The 17,493-nt window shown below is 34.0% G+C and overlaps 1 protein-coding gene across 1 annotated transcript in view; it reads right to left on the bottom strand.

Annotated features, from left to right (window-relative positions):
- Positions 1–447: 447 nt before the first annotated feature.
- The window catches only part of LOC131852183 (uncharacterized), a 40,096-nt gene continuing 23,050 nt past the window's right edge, over positions 448–17,493 (bottom strand). Inside the window, exons 4-9 of the mRNA XM_059202826.1 lie at positions 9,433–10,913; positions 6,138–6,231; positions 4,551–4,708; positions 3,808–3,962; positions 2,925–3,015; positions 448–1,714 (exon numbers count right to left, since the gene is read on the bottom strand). Coding sequence (XP_059058809.1) covers positions 1,610–1,714; positions 2,925–3,015; positions 3,808–3,962; positions 4,551–4,708; positions 6,138–6,231; positions 9,433–10,913 — 2,084 coding nt within the window. The 3' untranslated portion in view covers positions 448–1,609. The remainder of the gene's footprint in view (positions 1,715–2,924; positions 3,016–3,807; positions 3,963–4,550; positions 4,709–6,137; positions 6,232–9,432; positions 10,914–17,493) is intronic.

Here is a 17,493-nt window from a genome sequence, read left to right as displayed (position 1 = left end):
GACAACAAGAACTACTTATAACCATTCATGAAATTCTGGTGACGTAACTGATAGACGGCTCCTTATGTGTGTTTAATTGTTAAATTTAATCATCAAACAGGACTCAAACTTGTATACACCTCTATGTATCAAATATAAAATTATGCCATAGGAGTAACATTTGTTGGCAAATATCTCAATCATCCTAACATTATTAAGCCAGAATAACAATGGTGGACTAAATATTAAACATTCTAAACTATTTAAATGAGACACTTGTGAAATTCTTATATAATCTCATACAGTAATAACATGTATAATTTTTTTAGATTCACTAAATAAATCTTAATATGTTTTTTGCATATCATTACATAGTATAAAACAAAGTCACTGTCGCTGTCTGTCCGTCCCTATGTATGCTTAAATCTTTAAAACTATGCAACGGATTTTGAAGCGGTTTTTTTAAATAGTGATTCAAGAGGAAGGTTTATATATATAATACATGTACACCCGTGCGAAGCCGGGGCGAGTAACTAGTTCATTATAAAAATCAAAGACTTAGTAAACAATAGATGGTGGTGAATGGGTGTAACCAGCATTTAAGTCAGAGCAAGTAAGATTTTTAATGTTATTTATTTGAAGGTTAACCCTTCCAACGTTTTGACACAGTTTTGACGTTTGTGCACCCCTCTTAAACCGTATTACCGTCTTGTCACAGATCTGTGCCCGCAACACCGTGACTTCTTTTTAACAAATTATATCCTTATTTAAAACAACATAAGATTGAAACGCATTTCAAAAAATACAGCTGGCGCGCGCATACCGCCTCTTCACTTACGTTCGCCACGACGGACGACGGATGATGCAATGATGTATGTCGGCAAGAAGCCCCTTGAACCTACACCTAGACGACCAACCCGGCACCAGCACTCAGAGACTTTGCTAGTGCCGGGTCTGCAATGTAATGGAATACTAAGAAATTTGTCTGTCATATGACAGTTTTATTGAAAAATTACACGTGTATGACTCTGTACGATGCATGTATATTGGACATGTTAATTAAATAATTCATAAATATATTGATATTGTGTATAAAAATTATATTATTTTTATTACATCCTAGCCATTAAAAATCTTACTTGCTTTGCTTCCTTTCAAAAATTATACTAATTTCATAACATACAATATATCAACACATCTTACTAGTTTCAGGAGAGCTTATTATCCGCAGGTACCCCCTCCCTGGGCACTACCATGGTTGTTTCCCATCATAATTATTAATCGGTCCCCACTCACAAACCTATTCCAACTGACAATTAATACCTACATTATATTATAATAAATTCATGTTTCGGACAATAATTTACAGTGTCAATATTACTACATAACTTTCAAGCATTATTATACGAATATTAAGATTTTTAATAACTTATTAATTTACAATTACTGATTTTTTAAACAATTATCACTGATTCCGTGTTGCATTAATCAATCAACTGACAATCTTGATTCATTCACATCGTTAAAATCACTTGTTAATTTTTATCACTAGCACTTCAGAAATACATTGTCTCTTTGTACAACTCCATGTTCAGTTGCAGTAGGTGAGTTGTCACTAGGAGCTGTAGAATCAGCTCTGTTCGATGGAATCCTCGGAACGGTTGGTGCTGCGACAGTCGCCAGTTGGTGCGACCTTCGAAGACATCGCACTCTTGCCCACAAATATTTCCACTTCCTGTGGAAGGATAAAAAAAAATTAACAGTTCTTTGACTGAGAATTTTGTATTAAATTTAAAGGCTATTAAACCGGATACCTCAAATACATATATGGTAAAATAATAGGAATGTGAATATATGAGAATTTTTGAAAGTTGCGCCAGTTATGAACAAGTTGCGAGGTATCAGATTAAGCTGGCATGGGCAATATGCGGAGGAGTGAGGATCATGTCTCAAAGAAAGTGTATAATATTATGGGTGAAAACTGTGATTGGTACAGTTTATGCTGTAAATAATATAAATGACGTAGTGGAGTAACTTGAAACAGTCATGCTCGCTATAAAGTTCAAACATGTGGCGGCGTGGTGGGCCGGGTCGATGTGCTCCCTCTAATATGGTTGAGTGCAATGATGGCTGGCTCATCCGTCATACTCGTGAGCGGGTGCTGCTTGTGGGGACTGGTCTGTTCAGGTTGCGGACACTGATTAGATTTTTTGATTTTTTTTATATAGCATATGCTGATGGTCACTCTATTCTCCCAAATTTAAATTTAAATGAAATAGTATTATTGTAAATATGTACAATATTAAAAAAAAATACGAGCTGAGTTTCTTGTCAGTTCTTCTCATCTCGAAATCATTCCGAAAGACGGTAGATTTGAATATCATAAGAGTCCGTAATAGACCTACATGAATAAAGATATTTTGAATTTGAATCAATATAACGTGGATGGATGGAAATGGGAACGACGCCGCCCGAAAAAAATGGATGGATTGTGTGAAAGACGATATGAATAAAAGGAGAGACACAGATTGACCACCGATAAATGTATTATTATATCATACTGCGTCGACCACAAATAATGGGAAATTATTTTATTAATGATGATGATTGTACCACCAAAATGTATTATTATATCACACTATGACTGAGTGAAATTATTTTATTACTTAAGTTTTGTTAAGTTAAATATTACTTAAACTATCTATTTTGAACATTTTTTATATACTAATGTACCAATGTCAGGTTGACTTACATGTGGTTCCCCCTGGAAACCATTAAGATAAATTCATGGTGAATTTAACATGATGGACTAACTGACCAAACCTCATGCTCATCCTATCATCCTGCACTGGTGCTCCGGCAGCGTAAACCGTTAGGACAGCGTCACCACTTCATTTTCATCCATAAGAAGCTACTCTAGTATCCTCTGAACTATGAGTCTGTACCTGACTTCCCTCGATGCCCATCTCCTGCGTGTCCTGACTGCAGCCCGGTGCTGATGACCGCGCCGCCTGTTGACGCTCGCGCGCGACACGCCTGCAAATTTTAATATTACTATATTAATAACAATAAATAAAAAACAGTAACATGTAAATATAGTTTTTATACCCATAAAGGCAGCTATTACATCTTAATTAATAAAAGCCCTCTACTACTCTATTTGATTCCATTGAAAGTCAGCATTTGGGCCTTACAGTGTGGACACAAAGCTGAGTGCTAACCAATTTGGTCGCAGTTGTTTTTTTAAATAATTAATTATATAACTATCCTTATAATATTATTCATAATATTTTAAGGAAGGTGTTACATATGAATGTGAATGGTTATAAGGGCAGAGGAAGGACGGAAAAGCGATGTATGGACTATATCAAAATTTATAGCCTATGTTATTCTGATGAATAAGCTATATTACTGTAAACTTTAATCAAAATCCATTTAGCAGTTTTTGCATAAGAGAGTAACAGTTTATAATATTAATAACATTTTAAAAATACAAATATTATTTGATTTAGTTGATTATACATTGTACCCCGATACCCGATACCCATTAGGCGAACCTGGATCGCGGGAAAACAAAAGAATCATCACATGTTAATACCTATTACAAAAAAGCGTGTAGAGTACATTTTATATATCATAAGAGCCTGGAATAGACCCAGACAAATGAAGACATTTATTGAAGATATTCGTATTCATTATTTATATTATTAAACGGGTCTTAACAGGAACTTTTATGGCAAATAACCTCTCTCGACGTTAAAGATCTGTTTTATAATATAAATGTATATGTAACACGAAAGATTAAAAATACCTATATTTGTATTATACCTTCTATGTTCCAACATGGCCTTCCGGTCAGCCTCACGTTTTTCAGCGGCACGACGCGCACGCTCGTTGTTGGGGGGCGGCGCCGCTCGCCGCGGCCGGGGCGTCGACGCAGTACCCGAGGGGGCTGCAGCCGCGCGGGGGCTCGGGTTCGATACCTGAAAACAGAATAGAATTTGAATTAATTGATTTACAAACAAAATCTTCCTTTTATTGAATTTAAATTTAATTAATTGTTAGTTGATGGTATTATGTCCAGGCAATACTAGCTATTTAGTTATTGGCAACTGTTTTGAATGAATTTCTTATAAAATATACTTTTAAAAGTTCTAAAAAGTGTTTGCGACTACATAATTATGTCTAAGTTTTAAGTTGTTGTTGTTAACTCATCATCGTCAACATCACCTCAGCCCGGAAGACGTCCACTGCTGAACAAAGGCCTCCCCCAAAGATCTCCACAACGATCGCTGCGTTGCTCGGTTAACTCACTATAACCTCTTTAACGCTAATCAAATTTCTTCTAAGATAGTACATTATTTGGGAAGATGTATTTATAAACATGATATGAATCCTCAAACGTTAAATACTTATTTACTTATTATAAATAACGTATTTATTTGTATAAGGATACTTAATTTTTAACTAAATTGTCCTTCACGTAATTTGATTTCGACACTAGGACCTCAAATGTTGGGCCCATGCAAAGTTGCTAATTATGAATAAATAAATAAAATTATAGACAGTACCTCCTTCCAGTTGTTGGCTTTTAGCTGTGCTATATGCTCATACAAAGCATCAACATTCTTCACTTGGAGGCACACCATATCCCAGAATCCTTGGAGGTCCTCCACTGTAGTGGGGAATGGCTCATCAAGTCTCTCGTTGATATTGTTGTAACAGAGACCTGGAAGTTATCAAAATAAACATACATTTGGAGAAAATGTCTTAATTTCTTATTTTTGGTGTTAAGTCTAAGATTTTTAGAGATATTTTTGGGATAAAGGCAAGGCAATGATGATGATGATTTGTGCATTAAAGTTTTAATAAAGAAATAATTTAATAGCCTATGGTCTAGAAAATCAAAATATCTTTATTCATGTAGGTCTATTACAGACTATGATGGTATGTCAAATCCACCGTCAGTTCAAAGTGCTTTCGAGCTAACAACTGACAAGAAATTCAGCTCTTATTCCTTTCAAATGAGGTTGTACATTATTACAAAAATACACATTCATTTCTAAATTCCATTAGAGAATGCAAAATCAAAATATCTTCATTCATATAGTTCTCTTACAGACTTATGATATGTCAAATCTACCGACAGTTCGGAGGGCTTTCGAGCAGAGAAGAACTGATAAGAATCTCGTATTCTTTTCAAATTTGGTTGTACATGTTTACAATAATACCGATTCATTTTCTAAATACAAATTTGGGAGAATAGAGTGACCCCCAGCATATGCTATTGCAATTTTGTCAAAAGTAGTCTAATCAATGTTCATAACCAGAACAGATCAGTTCCCATAAGCAGTACTCGTTCACGAGTATGACGGATAAGCCAACTATCATTATACTGTTGGATGTATAAATAATATCAATTTCACCAAGTTGACTTTATACAAAGTGGGTATGATGTTTTCGTTTGAATTCAATATTTGAATGGTTGCGCAACGATGTGTGGGTGATTTATCTGCTTACAACAAACAGTATCAACAACAACCGGTCCTGATAGCAATTGATAGAATATGTCGCAATAGCCAGTTCTGTACTATACTATACCGAGACGACCTCGATGGTCTAGCGGTTTAGCACACCGCTTTACTTCCGATTGTCGCGGGTTCGATTTCTCGCACGGTACAAACTTTTATATTCAAAAGTATGATAGTTTGTAAATTAAGTATTTATATCAGTTGTCTAGTACTCATACCACAAGCTCTGCTTACCCTGGGGGCGTTGTGTGAATTGTCCAGGTGTGTTAAAAATAATAGTCAATTAAAGATATAAGAAGTTGGTCAGTGTGACCCGTGACTCTAAAATACGATACCGAATAATCTCGACCATCGCAAGTAAAGCGGTGTGGTAAATAATAATAATAATTGACTGCCCCTACGGAGGTCTGTGGTCCAGACCACCAAGGTTGTCATTTCCACTTGGCGTGTCGTATATCACTTACGGGCCGAAACCAAGGAAGTGCAGTGCGTGTGTTTGTGTGTGTGTGTGCGCGTGTGTGTTTGTCTTGTGTACTTATTGTGAGCATTTAAATTTACGTAATAGTTGTTTTGTCATTTTTATCTATTTTCTGGAATTTTCGACATTATTATAGATAAATTATTAACCTTCAAACTGCTGCATTTTCTGCGTAGCCAGCAGACGCGCCTTGCCAGCTGCTGAGCGGAGCAGACCGAGAATCTCCTCACTGACATCTTCATTCTGAAATTTTATTAATTAAATTAATCATAATTTTTACACATAATAATATTGTGACGGGACGAAAACTGTCTGACCTTAAGGTATCACGTAAAAAGGATCAAAGCAATAAAATAAAATTTTTAACTAAATGTTTTTAAATGTATATCTATATATCCTTACTAATATTATAAATGCGACAGTAACTCCGTCTGTCTGTATGTCGTGCTTTCACGCCAAAACTATTGAACCGATTTAAACGAAATTTGGTATACAGATAGTACAGATCCTAAGACCTTTCTTATGTCTTTATATAGGCTACTTTTTAATGCGAAAGAAGATTGGTAAGAGGTTGAAAAGGGAGATGAAATATCTTCATTCTAAAAGCTAGAGAATAGAAACTTTTTTTGTAGGCTGTTGATTAAATCTAAACAAATATAACACTTAAAGTTTGTAAAAAATTTACTCTAAAGGTAAATATTCCACACAGACAAAGTTGCGGGCACAACTAGTGCTAAATAAAACTTAGAAAAAAATTAGGGCAAAATTTGTAAATTTATTTCATTAACAACAATTATTAATTTATTACATAGGTTATATAGGTTATGTTGATATAGCATAAGAAACTAAAGAAATTATGTGATTCCGGATGAATACAGAGCTGAGCACTGGTCTATAATAGCAATAAGATTATTTTATATGCAGCGACATTTAGGTATATTAATGTTGCGTTGTGAACATTTTGGATGACATGGGGGTGGGGGAGTCTGTATGATGATTACGTCATCGGTCGTAATTTACTTTTTTACACGAATCGAAAAAAAACACTAAAGAGATAATACAACGGGGGATGGGGGGTAAATAATTGTGATAAATCTGCTTACGTAATACTTGAACAGCCTCTACCCCGTTTGGTATGGCAGCCGTGAATATATATAATTTTATTATTGTACTTCTAATAAATTGCGCCGGTAGATGTCGTTAAGAAATGTCAAATGTTAACTTTAACTTAACAAATGACGTAACATTTATTTATAAAAGTTAAGTAAATAATTTACATAATGTCACGGCCATGTTTGTTCTTCACAGTTTCGGGTATTCAAAGTAGATATCAGTTAAGTTTTGTATATATTTACAGAAATCCAGTATTAGGACTTTGACCAATATTGACGTGACTTAAAGAGACACAATCACAGAAAGGTGATTGTTAGTAATGGGGAACAGTAGCCGCATTGCTAACAATTTACTATATTAGGTCGACCTCCACCCGGTCCACCCTGGAAACCGTCGTGGTTAATTCTTAGGGATTTCGTCACGATGGGCTAACTGACCTAACTTCATGCTCATCCTATCGCTGGCGTCCTCCAGTGGTGCCCAGTGGAGGATGCCAACGTGAACCGTCAGCGCAGGCGGGTGCACCATTTCATTATCATCCATAAACCAGGGAGGGTTTTTCTCTCTTCTCCACCACATAGTTAATGGAATTACTTAGGCTTTTTATTTCAGAAATGTTATTAATTTTAATACATAAAAGTTGAATTCCAGGCGGTCTATTACACTTAGATTGTGGAATTAACTACCTGTCGAGATTACAGCATGGGGTTTTTCAAGAAGGGTATATTTATGTTTCGTAAGAGTCAGCAACAGAGTCTGTCTTCTGTTTGTGAGCTGTTCACAACTGAACTTAATGAAATTTAGTGTAAAGACATTAGTATGATGTATTACGAATGGTATCTAGAATATCTTTTAACTGAAAAAAGCAGATAAAATCGCAGGTAACAACTAGTTATTAGTACAAATTCGTTCACAGATCAATTTTAACATTAAACTTTGACTGACACTGGTCATCTACACTCCCCTTGAGGGTGTGAAGGTCACCTCAGGGCGAGCCCCTTTGCCTCGTCATCGACTCCGGGGTCAACAACCCCCGGGTAACGGGATTAAAAGCCTCTTAGGGCGGATTACTATAAAATAACGTATGCTAGTGACTTTTATAATTAGATTAATAGGTATTTACAATTACTACTAAACGTATCCTAACTTAAGAAGTAGTGTCATACTTAAGGATTGGTTTAATTTTGTTTTGTTTTAAGACGTCTAAAGTTTTGACTGACCTACGACAATTGTAGGTGGAAGGGGATCGTTATAAATGTGGAATGATGATCCCATCCTTAGCAATGGTTTCCAGAGAAACCGCTTGGTAAATATAAATTCCGCTTGATAAATTCGTGGTGAATTTGTCACGACGGGCAAACTAACCTGACCTTATGTTCATTTTATCATCCTCCTCTGGGACTCCGCCAGCGTAAACCGCTAGCCAGCGGGTGCACCATTCCATTCATCCATTAAATATAATACACAATCGTCGCAAATCTATACATAAAATTGGAGTGTCTGTTTGTAATATTGAAATAACCGTTTTATACAACATGCATATGAATATAAATACGGTTTGATGGGACTTTTATTGGCAGGTAGCTGATGTAATTAGAAGTAACTTAGGCTACTTTTATTTTAGAAAATTCTATAATTAACTTTTTTGTTAAATTCGCGGACGAAGTCGCAGGTACAGCTAGTCTCCAATAAATTTAGAATGACGGACCTTACCATATTCCGTACCTATCTTTCACTAGTGCCCTTCTAGTGTTTATATTAGCAAGCGTTTACATTGTACCAAAAATTTGCATACGATTAGAAAATATTTGCCTCTCTCCTCGTACATACAAAATAAATATTAGTCACAATTGCTAAACCAAGGCTTATATATTACAATGGTTTTCTAAATTTCTGTGAAAGGTCACTTGTTAACTGAGAAACTGATTTGCACATAACAAGATGTTTCAAATGAGAAACATATTTTGTTAGCAATGTACCATGTCAGGTAGACCTCCATGGAAACCTTGATAAACTGAACTTGATTGGTGAATTTATCATCAACTAATCTCATGCTTATCATCTTTCACTGGTGCCAACCAACGATTAAAAATATATATGTTTATCGTAGTTCAAAAAGAAGTTATTCTGAATTTCTCTGTTTTCATATTAAGGTATTTTTTTAATTGGAATAGCAAACAAGTTGAAGGCCTACCCGATCGTAACTGCTTTTGCTGCCCTTCAACCGTTACACAATTGTTAGATAGTAGATGTCTTACGGCATTATGTTCAGGAATTGTACACATTTATAATAGTGCAATAAACAATAAATAAATATGTTCAGTAACTTACTTGTAGATTTTCTAGTTCTTTCTCCGCAGTAACGGATAGAGCCAACAGCCTCTCCGTCTCCTTTTTCTCCAAATCCAAGAAATAATGTCCATCTTTCACTTCTTCCTGCACACCATTACTCTTCCCACCATTAACACTAATCACTGGCTCATTAACACAAATCACCGCTTCATTCTCTTTTGCATCATCCAAATTTATCACAGACAAACCATTTGTAATTACATCACTGGCATCCTCTTCAGTCTTCTCGGGTACTGGAATGTTTTCGGGCTTCTGAGGCGACAGTTCAGGCTTCATACTCTTCTTTGGTGACAATATTGGCAATTGCGCCCTGAACTCTGGCCTCAGATGCCTGAGCACAGGCAGAGATACATCTGATTCACCATTGGGACTAGAATACATATTTTCGCTCTCGAAACTCTCCGATTTCCGTGGCGTCACGAACCTTTCGCTTGGACAGTTCATAGATTTCTCTGTCAAAACTTTTGGTTCGTCTTCGTCGCTCAGGCTCTTTAATTTATGCCTTTTCTGATTGAAGAAACCCTGAGCGAGTGCACCTGGTCCGTATAGTCTTTCCACGCGTTGCTGTATAAAACTCTTCATTGGACTCGTCAACTTTTCACCGTTTTCTTTCGTAATTTCTACACGCTTGGACATGCCGTTTGATGATATTGTATACGATTCTGAACTCACAAAACGTGATTCCTTTCCATTTGTTGTAACAGTCTTCCTAAAATTCGTTTCGGAGTAACTTGACTTGAACGTTGTTAGTTCTTTAGCATTGTCCACTTCATCCTTTTGTCGTAGCATGGAGGCGGCGAAATTTTTGCTCTCGTTGGAGATGTATTGTCTACTTGTAGTCGTCATGCTGGGGCCTAAGAAGTCGTTCTTTAGTTGCTTATTTTCGGCTGCCATGTATACATGTAGCGGTGACGTTGCTAAATATGGATCTGTGTGCGCCTTGGAAGGCGCTTTCGCTGTCAAATCCGTGCGTGTATCATGAGGTCCGAAGGTAGGAACGAGCAGTTTATTCGCGCTCACAGGAACTGGTACAAGAAGGGAGTTATTCTCAGTTCTGTACTGATACGTGTGTGTTATAGGTCTTATGGGTGATGCTTCCCGACTCTTATTTATATCCTGCCTCAATTTTGAGTCGTAAGTTGTCAAATTGGTGTACCCATTTACGGAGCAAGCTAGGTTTAAGTAGCTCGGCTTCTTGTGTGTTACTTCGTCACGTTTTTTATGGTGTCCCCTAGATCTGTGACTGCCTGCGTCGACGTGAAGTTTCGGGGGTGGTTTCAAAAGGTTATCTGATTTTTTCGGGGTAGGTGTGGCGTCATCTAGTAAGCGTGTGGGGGTAGGTATTGGGGTAACTTGAGGGGGCTGATTAGACGCTCGTTCCTGGATTCTAGACGTGAAGTCCCGTATGCGGCTTGTCGTGGACGACGGTGTTAGGAGGTTCAAGCTCCCAGAGGTGGTATCTGTAAGATAATTTGAAATGCATTATATATACAAATTGAAACATTATCATGTAATTACCATATCAATTCGTAATTTGGTATTTTTAATTACAATCGTTTATTTTTATCAACTATCGATTAACAGCCAACTCATTAATAGAGTACAGTAGTGAACTGAGTATGTATTGGAATATAATGGTGTAGTAATAATATTATAATATAATATTTTTTTGTCTAATTATAATTAATTTAACAATTTATATATCAGCAGTGTTTTCGTTTTTCTTTTTTATGTATCTTTGTTCACATAAGTTCACAAGGAATTTACAAAATGGATGATATGTTGCAGTTAAGGTAATATTTTAAACACAAATTTGTATAAAAGCACAAATATTAATAATAATCGATGTAAATTAGATAGCAGTGAATTGAGATTACCACGGACACCATATATTTTTTGACGTTCATGGTGTTAATGAGTAGTTGGTCGATCAGTTACAATTTCCACCAGGAGAGTTAACCTATTTGCAACTTTCTAACTCAATTTCTTCAGATACTTTTTAACACTTGTTGTATATTATAATTATTTATTTGCCTTGAATATGTTACTTTGTTATTAGGAATAAATATAGTTTCATCATCTACATTCTGAGCATGCAAATTTAATTCAAGAATATTATTAAATTTTATAATCATGATTCCCTATAATCAAAAGTCAACAGAAATCTATCTATCAATTTATCTATGTTCCAATATTGAATTCCTTAGTGCCACTAATACAAATACAGTTAATCTACAAACTAAAGTGTATCTAGTAATACTTGAAAAACTTTTTACTTACAATAAATAAAAGCTAGATAGTAGTCACACATGATGGATGCATAAATTAAAGCACACTACAAATAAATATTATAAAATAATTTAATATTCATAACCAATGGAAAAGCAAACAATTTTATTACTTATCAATGTACACATGATTGCTGTGAATATTGAATATTAAACATAATTCCTTAGATATTACATCGCCATATCTAATCTTGGGATTGAGTATTTTAATGAGTAAAGGTTGATGATATTTACTGATTGATACAAACTTTTTTTTTATCTAGTTGGAATCACAAACTGATGGCTAATCTAAGTGGTCTATATCTAATATCACAGGTATCACATCATCATGTGATGAGATAGATCCTAATATATTCCCATTTGGAAGGACTAAGCTATCCTGCTATCATGTCATCCTATCCTGTAATTTCACTGATATGTCTCACACTTCAATTCCAAACAGCTTACAGAGCAGGCTGTTTGGCCTCAGGTTCACCCTATAAGCCTCCATTGCTGTCCCGTCAGTAAATAATGTTAGTGTAGGTAGCCAAACCATGCTATTAAAAAGAAATGGATGGACTCTGTGAAAGATGATATGGCAAAAAAGAAATTGAATAATAAGAAGACTCAGAACTGTGTTAGATGAAAGGGAAAAACATATTATGTCCATCCCAAATCATTACATAGTCTAAAATAAAGTCACTTTCACTGTCTGTCCTTATGTATGCTCAAATCATAAGATAGAGTAATTCTAGAGGAAGGTTTATATATATAATACATGTACACCCGTGCGAAACCGGGGCGAGTAGCTAGTAATGGCATTAAGAATAAGCAAATAATAAAAATACATATATCACTGATATTATAAAATATTACAAAGCCAGACACATTTTAGACAAATGAAGCAATAATTCAAATAGAAAATGTATGTACACAAACAAATAATGGAGTTGAAGGAATTATTACGACTTTGAAACACCAACAAATGACTCACATCCATTCACGCTAGTTGTGAAAGACTTGAATGTTAATGAATGATCTTCTGCGTCAAATACTATAGAATAGTTAATGGGTGCATCCTTAACAGATATTCTCATAATTACTACTCCCACCTTTGTTTTTTAATTAAAAACCTTTATATAACTGATGGTAAGTTATTTTAAAAAAAAGGTAAAAGTTTTTAGGTAAAAGGTTAAAGTTAGGTAAAAGTAACCATTTTTCATGGATGTGAATGGAATGGTGCACTTGTGCTAACGGTATACGCCGGCTGGGCACCAGTGGAGAATGATACGATGAGGTCAGGTCAGTTAGCCCATTGTGATGAAATCACCAGGAATTAACCATTGGTTTCCAGGAGATATATCAACATGGTACAGTGCTAGCAATGGCATCACTAGTACCAATTACATGCTTTATTGCTGTTGCCATCATGTTTGTGAGGAGAAATAAATAAATAATATTATTCACAATTGCCTACCGCCAGACAGTAAAGAATAAGAAGCATGACATCTTAATCATAATTACATGATAGTTTTATGACAATTCGAAAATATTCACTATACAGGCAAGCATTACCATTCACTGATGGTAAAGACAGAAATAAAGAAAGAAAGAAAAACATTTATTGGCAACCATTATTAAAAAAACATAAATATATTTATATACAAACAATATACATACATAAACATATATATTACATATGTATAGGTAAATGGTAAACCATCACCTATATAGTGGTTGATTGTGTGTTTATTTGCCCTTTACAATTATAAACAAATAATAAATAAATAACACTAGACAATTAACACAGGGCCTCCTAATTCCATGATAATCAGAGCTTATGTTATGGGTACTAGACAACTGATATAAATACTTAGATATACATATATTTTTGTAAATGGATACATAATATACATAGAATACACCCAGACCGATACAAACAATCATACTAAAAAATACAAATATTTGCACCGTACGAGGAATCGAACCAGCAACAAACAGAAGTAAAGACCTGCGCTAGACCATGGAGGCCATTGGAAAGAGTCACATAATTACAATTATTCGCTGCACCAACAACTGTTCATTACTAGAAAATGCAGAATGGTGTTAAGTCAAATGTACCATTGTATTATGTTATTGAAGTTAATTAAATAAAAAAAAAACTGTAGTTTAAGGTACAGTTTTTTTTTATTAATAGTATATAGCCACAGCAATGCATGGCAGACCCGGCCATGCATCACTGTGGCTAAGGTTCCTGAATAAAATAATATTGCGAGTATATATTGAGATTTAAACTATCCTACCTTTTAAATTGGATCAAATTGCACACAATATGCAAAGCAAATTTACAATCAGTTTAGTACTTTAGGAGTCCATCGCAGACAGAAAATGTGACACGTAATTTTTATATATAAAGATATGCAATTAATACCAAAGATAAAATTAAAGATGACTCATTAAAACATTACAGATAAGGTTATCTCATGAAACTAGTAAATTGCATTAATCATATAAACAATTATCTCAATTTGATAGTTGTTTATTATAATGCAAGCAAAATACTATCTAGAATAAATCCAGATTTTGATACATTAATTTTAATTACTTTTTAATTAACTTGCCCTTACTGTTATATAAAATTTATAAAAACAAACTTCATAACCTAACAAGTATAATAATAAACAATATTAATCATGTATCACATAAAACTTGTATTGTTTTACCCTAATTCTTTATCATTCAATTTAAAAATAAACTATAGTATCTGTTATGTAAGTTACATATATAATAAAAAAATATGTACATTGTTTTTACCCCACTACGCTAAAATTAAAAAAAATATAATCCGCAAGCAGCTTCATTTTTGCCTTTGCCTTGCAAAGTAAAAAAAAATAAACCCACCGGATAACAAGAATAGTAAGATGATACGTTCATATGTGATTCAATTAGACATCCACTCATTCATCCAAGATATTTCATTACTCATCTAAAAGACCCACTGAGTAGAGAGTACTAGAAATGTGTGAATTCAATCTTTATATATTACTGTGCAACTTTTATATTTTTTGCATGTAAATTATGGCAGGTAGAAATTCTAAACTTTCTGAACATATAACACAAAGAGAGTAATAATAAAAGGAAATCTTACCAAACAATAATGTAGCGACAACAAATATATAACAAACAAAAACAAATCACGTATTTAAGATATTATCGGTAAAATACACTGAAAGTTTTATTATGAGAACACAATACAAAATTTCACATACAATTTATGACATAAGTCACCAGACACATATGCACCTAACGACGACAAATGACAATAAGCAAAACGTCAGACTGAACTTTTTAATTTTACGTATACTGGAAGTAAGGGAGTTTACACAACACGGTCAATATGGGCCCGGATGGCGTGGCGTTCCGTTTCATGTACGATTCACAGTAATGTTATACATCCTATCAATCTAGATTCTTTTTACCATTTAATAACGGAAGATCGTTTTAAGATCATTCGCGTGTCCGTATCCGACGATAGATACGACGGCAGTGACCGGACTTCCATCCATAGATGTGCGTGGGCTAAAACGAGGCCGCCACATCTATTCGTGTGTGTGTATTCTTTTTGCTTGTGACTTGCATTTTGCAACCTGCATTGTTTGCTGCTTACGGCCTACATTATTGAATATTGTTTGATTTACCGAATGATTACTTTTGATGTACTTATTCGATTATATTTAAATGGTTTCTTTTATATTCCACCTATTTATAATTTGATATTATCTTTTTACATCAGAAAATAACTTGAGCGTGTAACCTGCGCAGTAACAAGTTTACTCTTATTTGTCCACTGCGCAACTGATTGTTTGTGGTTTTGTTAAAAAACAAAACATTTGGCGCGAATTACTCAACTTAATATGGCCGATTAAAAAGTTAACGAAAAAAAAATATGGCTGAAATATATAGATTTTATTGCTTTAATAAATTGTTATATGGATTTCAATACAATCTGGTAGATAGATATAATATACTCTTTAAACGAAATTTGACGGGTAACAACCCCTGATACAATAGTATAATATATATTTGAATAATTATAATTAATATATAGGTAAATAACACACGGTAGTTGCACGACACCGAAATGTGTGTCAAGTTTACTTCTGTCGAATAATTTATGCATGTACTAATTGTAATACGAGGATAATTTATTATTATTGGCGTTTGTATACAGAATTCGTTTGTATGGATATTAAGTATACGCATATTTAAACTAATGAGTAATAATTAAAATATATATAAATAGGTATATTTTTAATTACCTACGTATTACACGTCACCACCCAGTCTCACAAATGCAAATATAATTAAATGGTAAGAATATATAATTTATACGTTATATCTATTTATTAAAAAAAAACTGATACTCGCTAGTCCCTGCTCACAGACTATACTATATTTTCTAATTACTAACTAGTATGAAATTTTTAAGAATACAATAGTAATAATCATTATTCAATTAAACTTAATATAGTCACCTTTGTATAGTCATATTTTTTATTCTACAACTCATTCGTAACGGAGACTCATCACAAGAAGAACAAGCAAAAAACTTACGTGTTGCTCTTTTAATAAAAGTTGTTCTAAGGAAATACACATTAACAATGATTAGGCATGCGACACCGACTACAAGCGACCGCTACTCAATCTTTGTTCAGTCAGATAACACTGGCAGCGCTATGAATTTTAAGTTAGATATTTTCTAAAAAAAAAAATATTATTATTTATAGCAGCAACAGAACTGCAAACTATTTACCAATATACTTTCACGGAGCTGTCGAATTTAAATTTTAAATGAGCGCTAAGTTTATCAGATCTAGAAAAGTCATTTCTAGATCGGCCCCAATATAAGAATCTATTACAAGTAGTTAATCAGGTCTAGTAGGAATTATATAGAATTTGATTTAATTAAATTATCTATACAAATAAATAAAATTGAAGTGTCTGTTTGTAATTTCAAATAACAGCATTTTATTAAATGTATATGAAAGTATTTATTGTACTTACATCATAAGATAAATTATGTCTGTCTGTTTGTTCATGCTAATCTCTGAAACGCCTGGAATTTTAGTCGCAGATAGCTAATGTTATAAGGAGTAACTTAGGTTACTCTTACGTTAGATTTTTTTATTATTTTAAATCCGCGGATGACACTGCGGGTAACAACTAGACTTTAAATAAAATAAAATTTTGAAGAATTGAACATGTTTGCATGTTAAGGTTGCTCGTAGAAACGGATGCAGAAATTAGGATGAAATTATCACACGATATATTGATAAATGTGAGCCAACTATATTTTTGAAATACCAGTAATATAGTAGTTTTTTATTAATCTTAAGTACGCCCTCTATTATTGTTAATGAATTCAGTAATAAAATACACCACTAGTTGTACAAATAAGTAGGTAAGGATTTGTTTGTCGTTTAGGTAAATACACACGCTTCAATGATTTAAAAACTTCTTTCAGTTATGAATACCTATAAGTTATAATTGCGAGTTTCATTTCTTTTAATAAAAATAAAGGTAAATCTACAATAACTGCATTTATTATATACACGACGCAAAACATTTGTATTCATGAATATGATTGTTTATATCAGTCTGGGTATTTACTATGTATATATAAAAATGTATCCAAGTATGTCTATCAGTTGTCCAGTAACCATAACACAAGCTCTGCTTAGCTCGGGACTAGATGGTGTTGTCAATTGTACAT

The sequence above is a fragment of the Achroia grisella genome, unplaced genomic scaffold (genome assembly GCF_030625045.1).
Source record: "Achroia grisella isolate CSIRO2021 unplaced genomic scaffold, CSIRO_AGI_Agris_v1 utg841, whole genome shotgun sequence".
In the NCBI taxonomy this organism is placed as follows: Eukaryota; Metazoa; Arthropoda; class Insecta; order Lepidoptera; family Pyralidae; genus Achroia; species Achroia grisella.
This window is presented reverse-complemented; position numbering and strand designations above follow the sequence as displayed.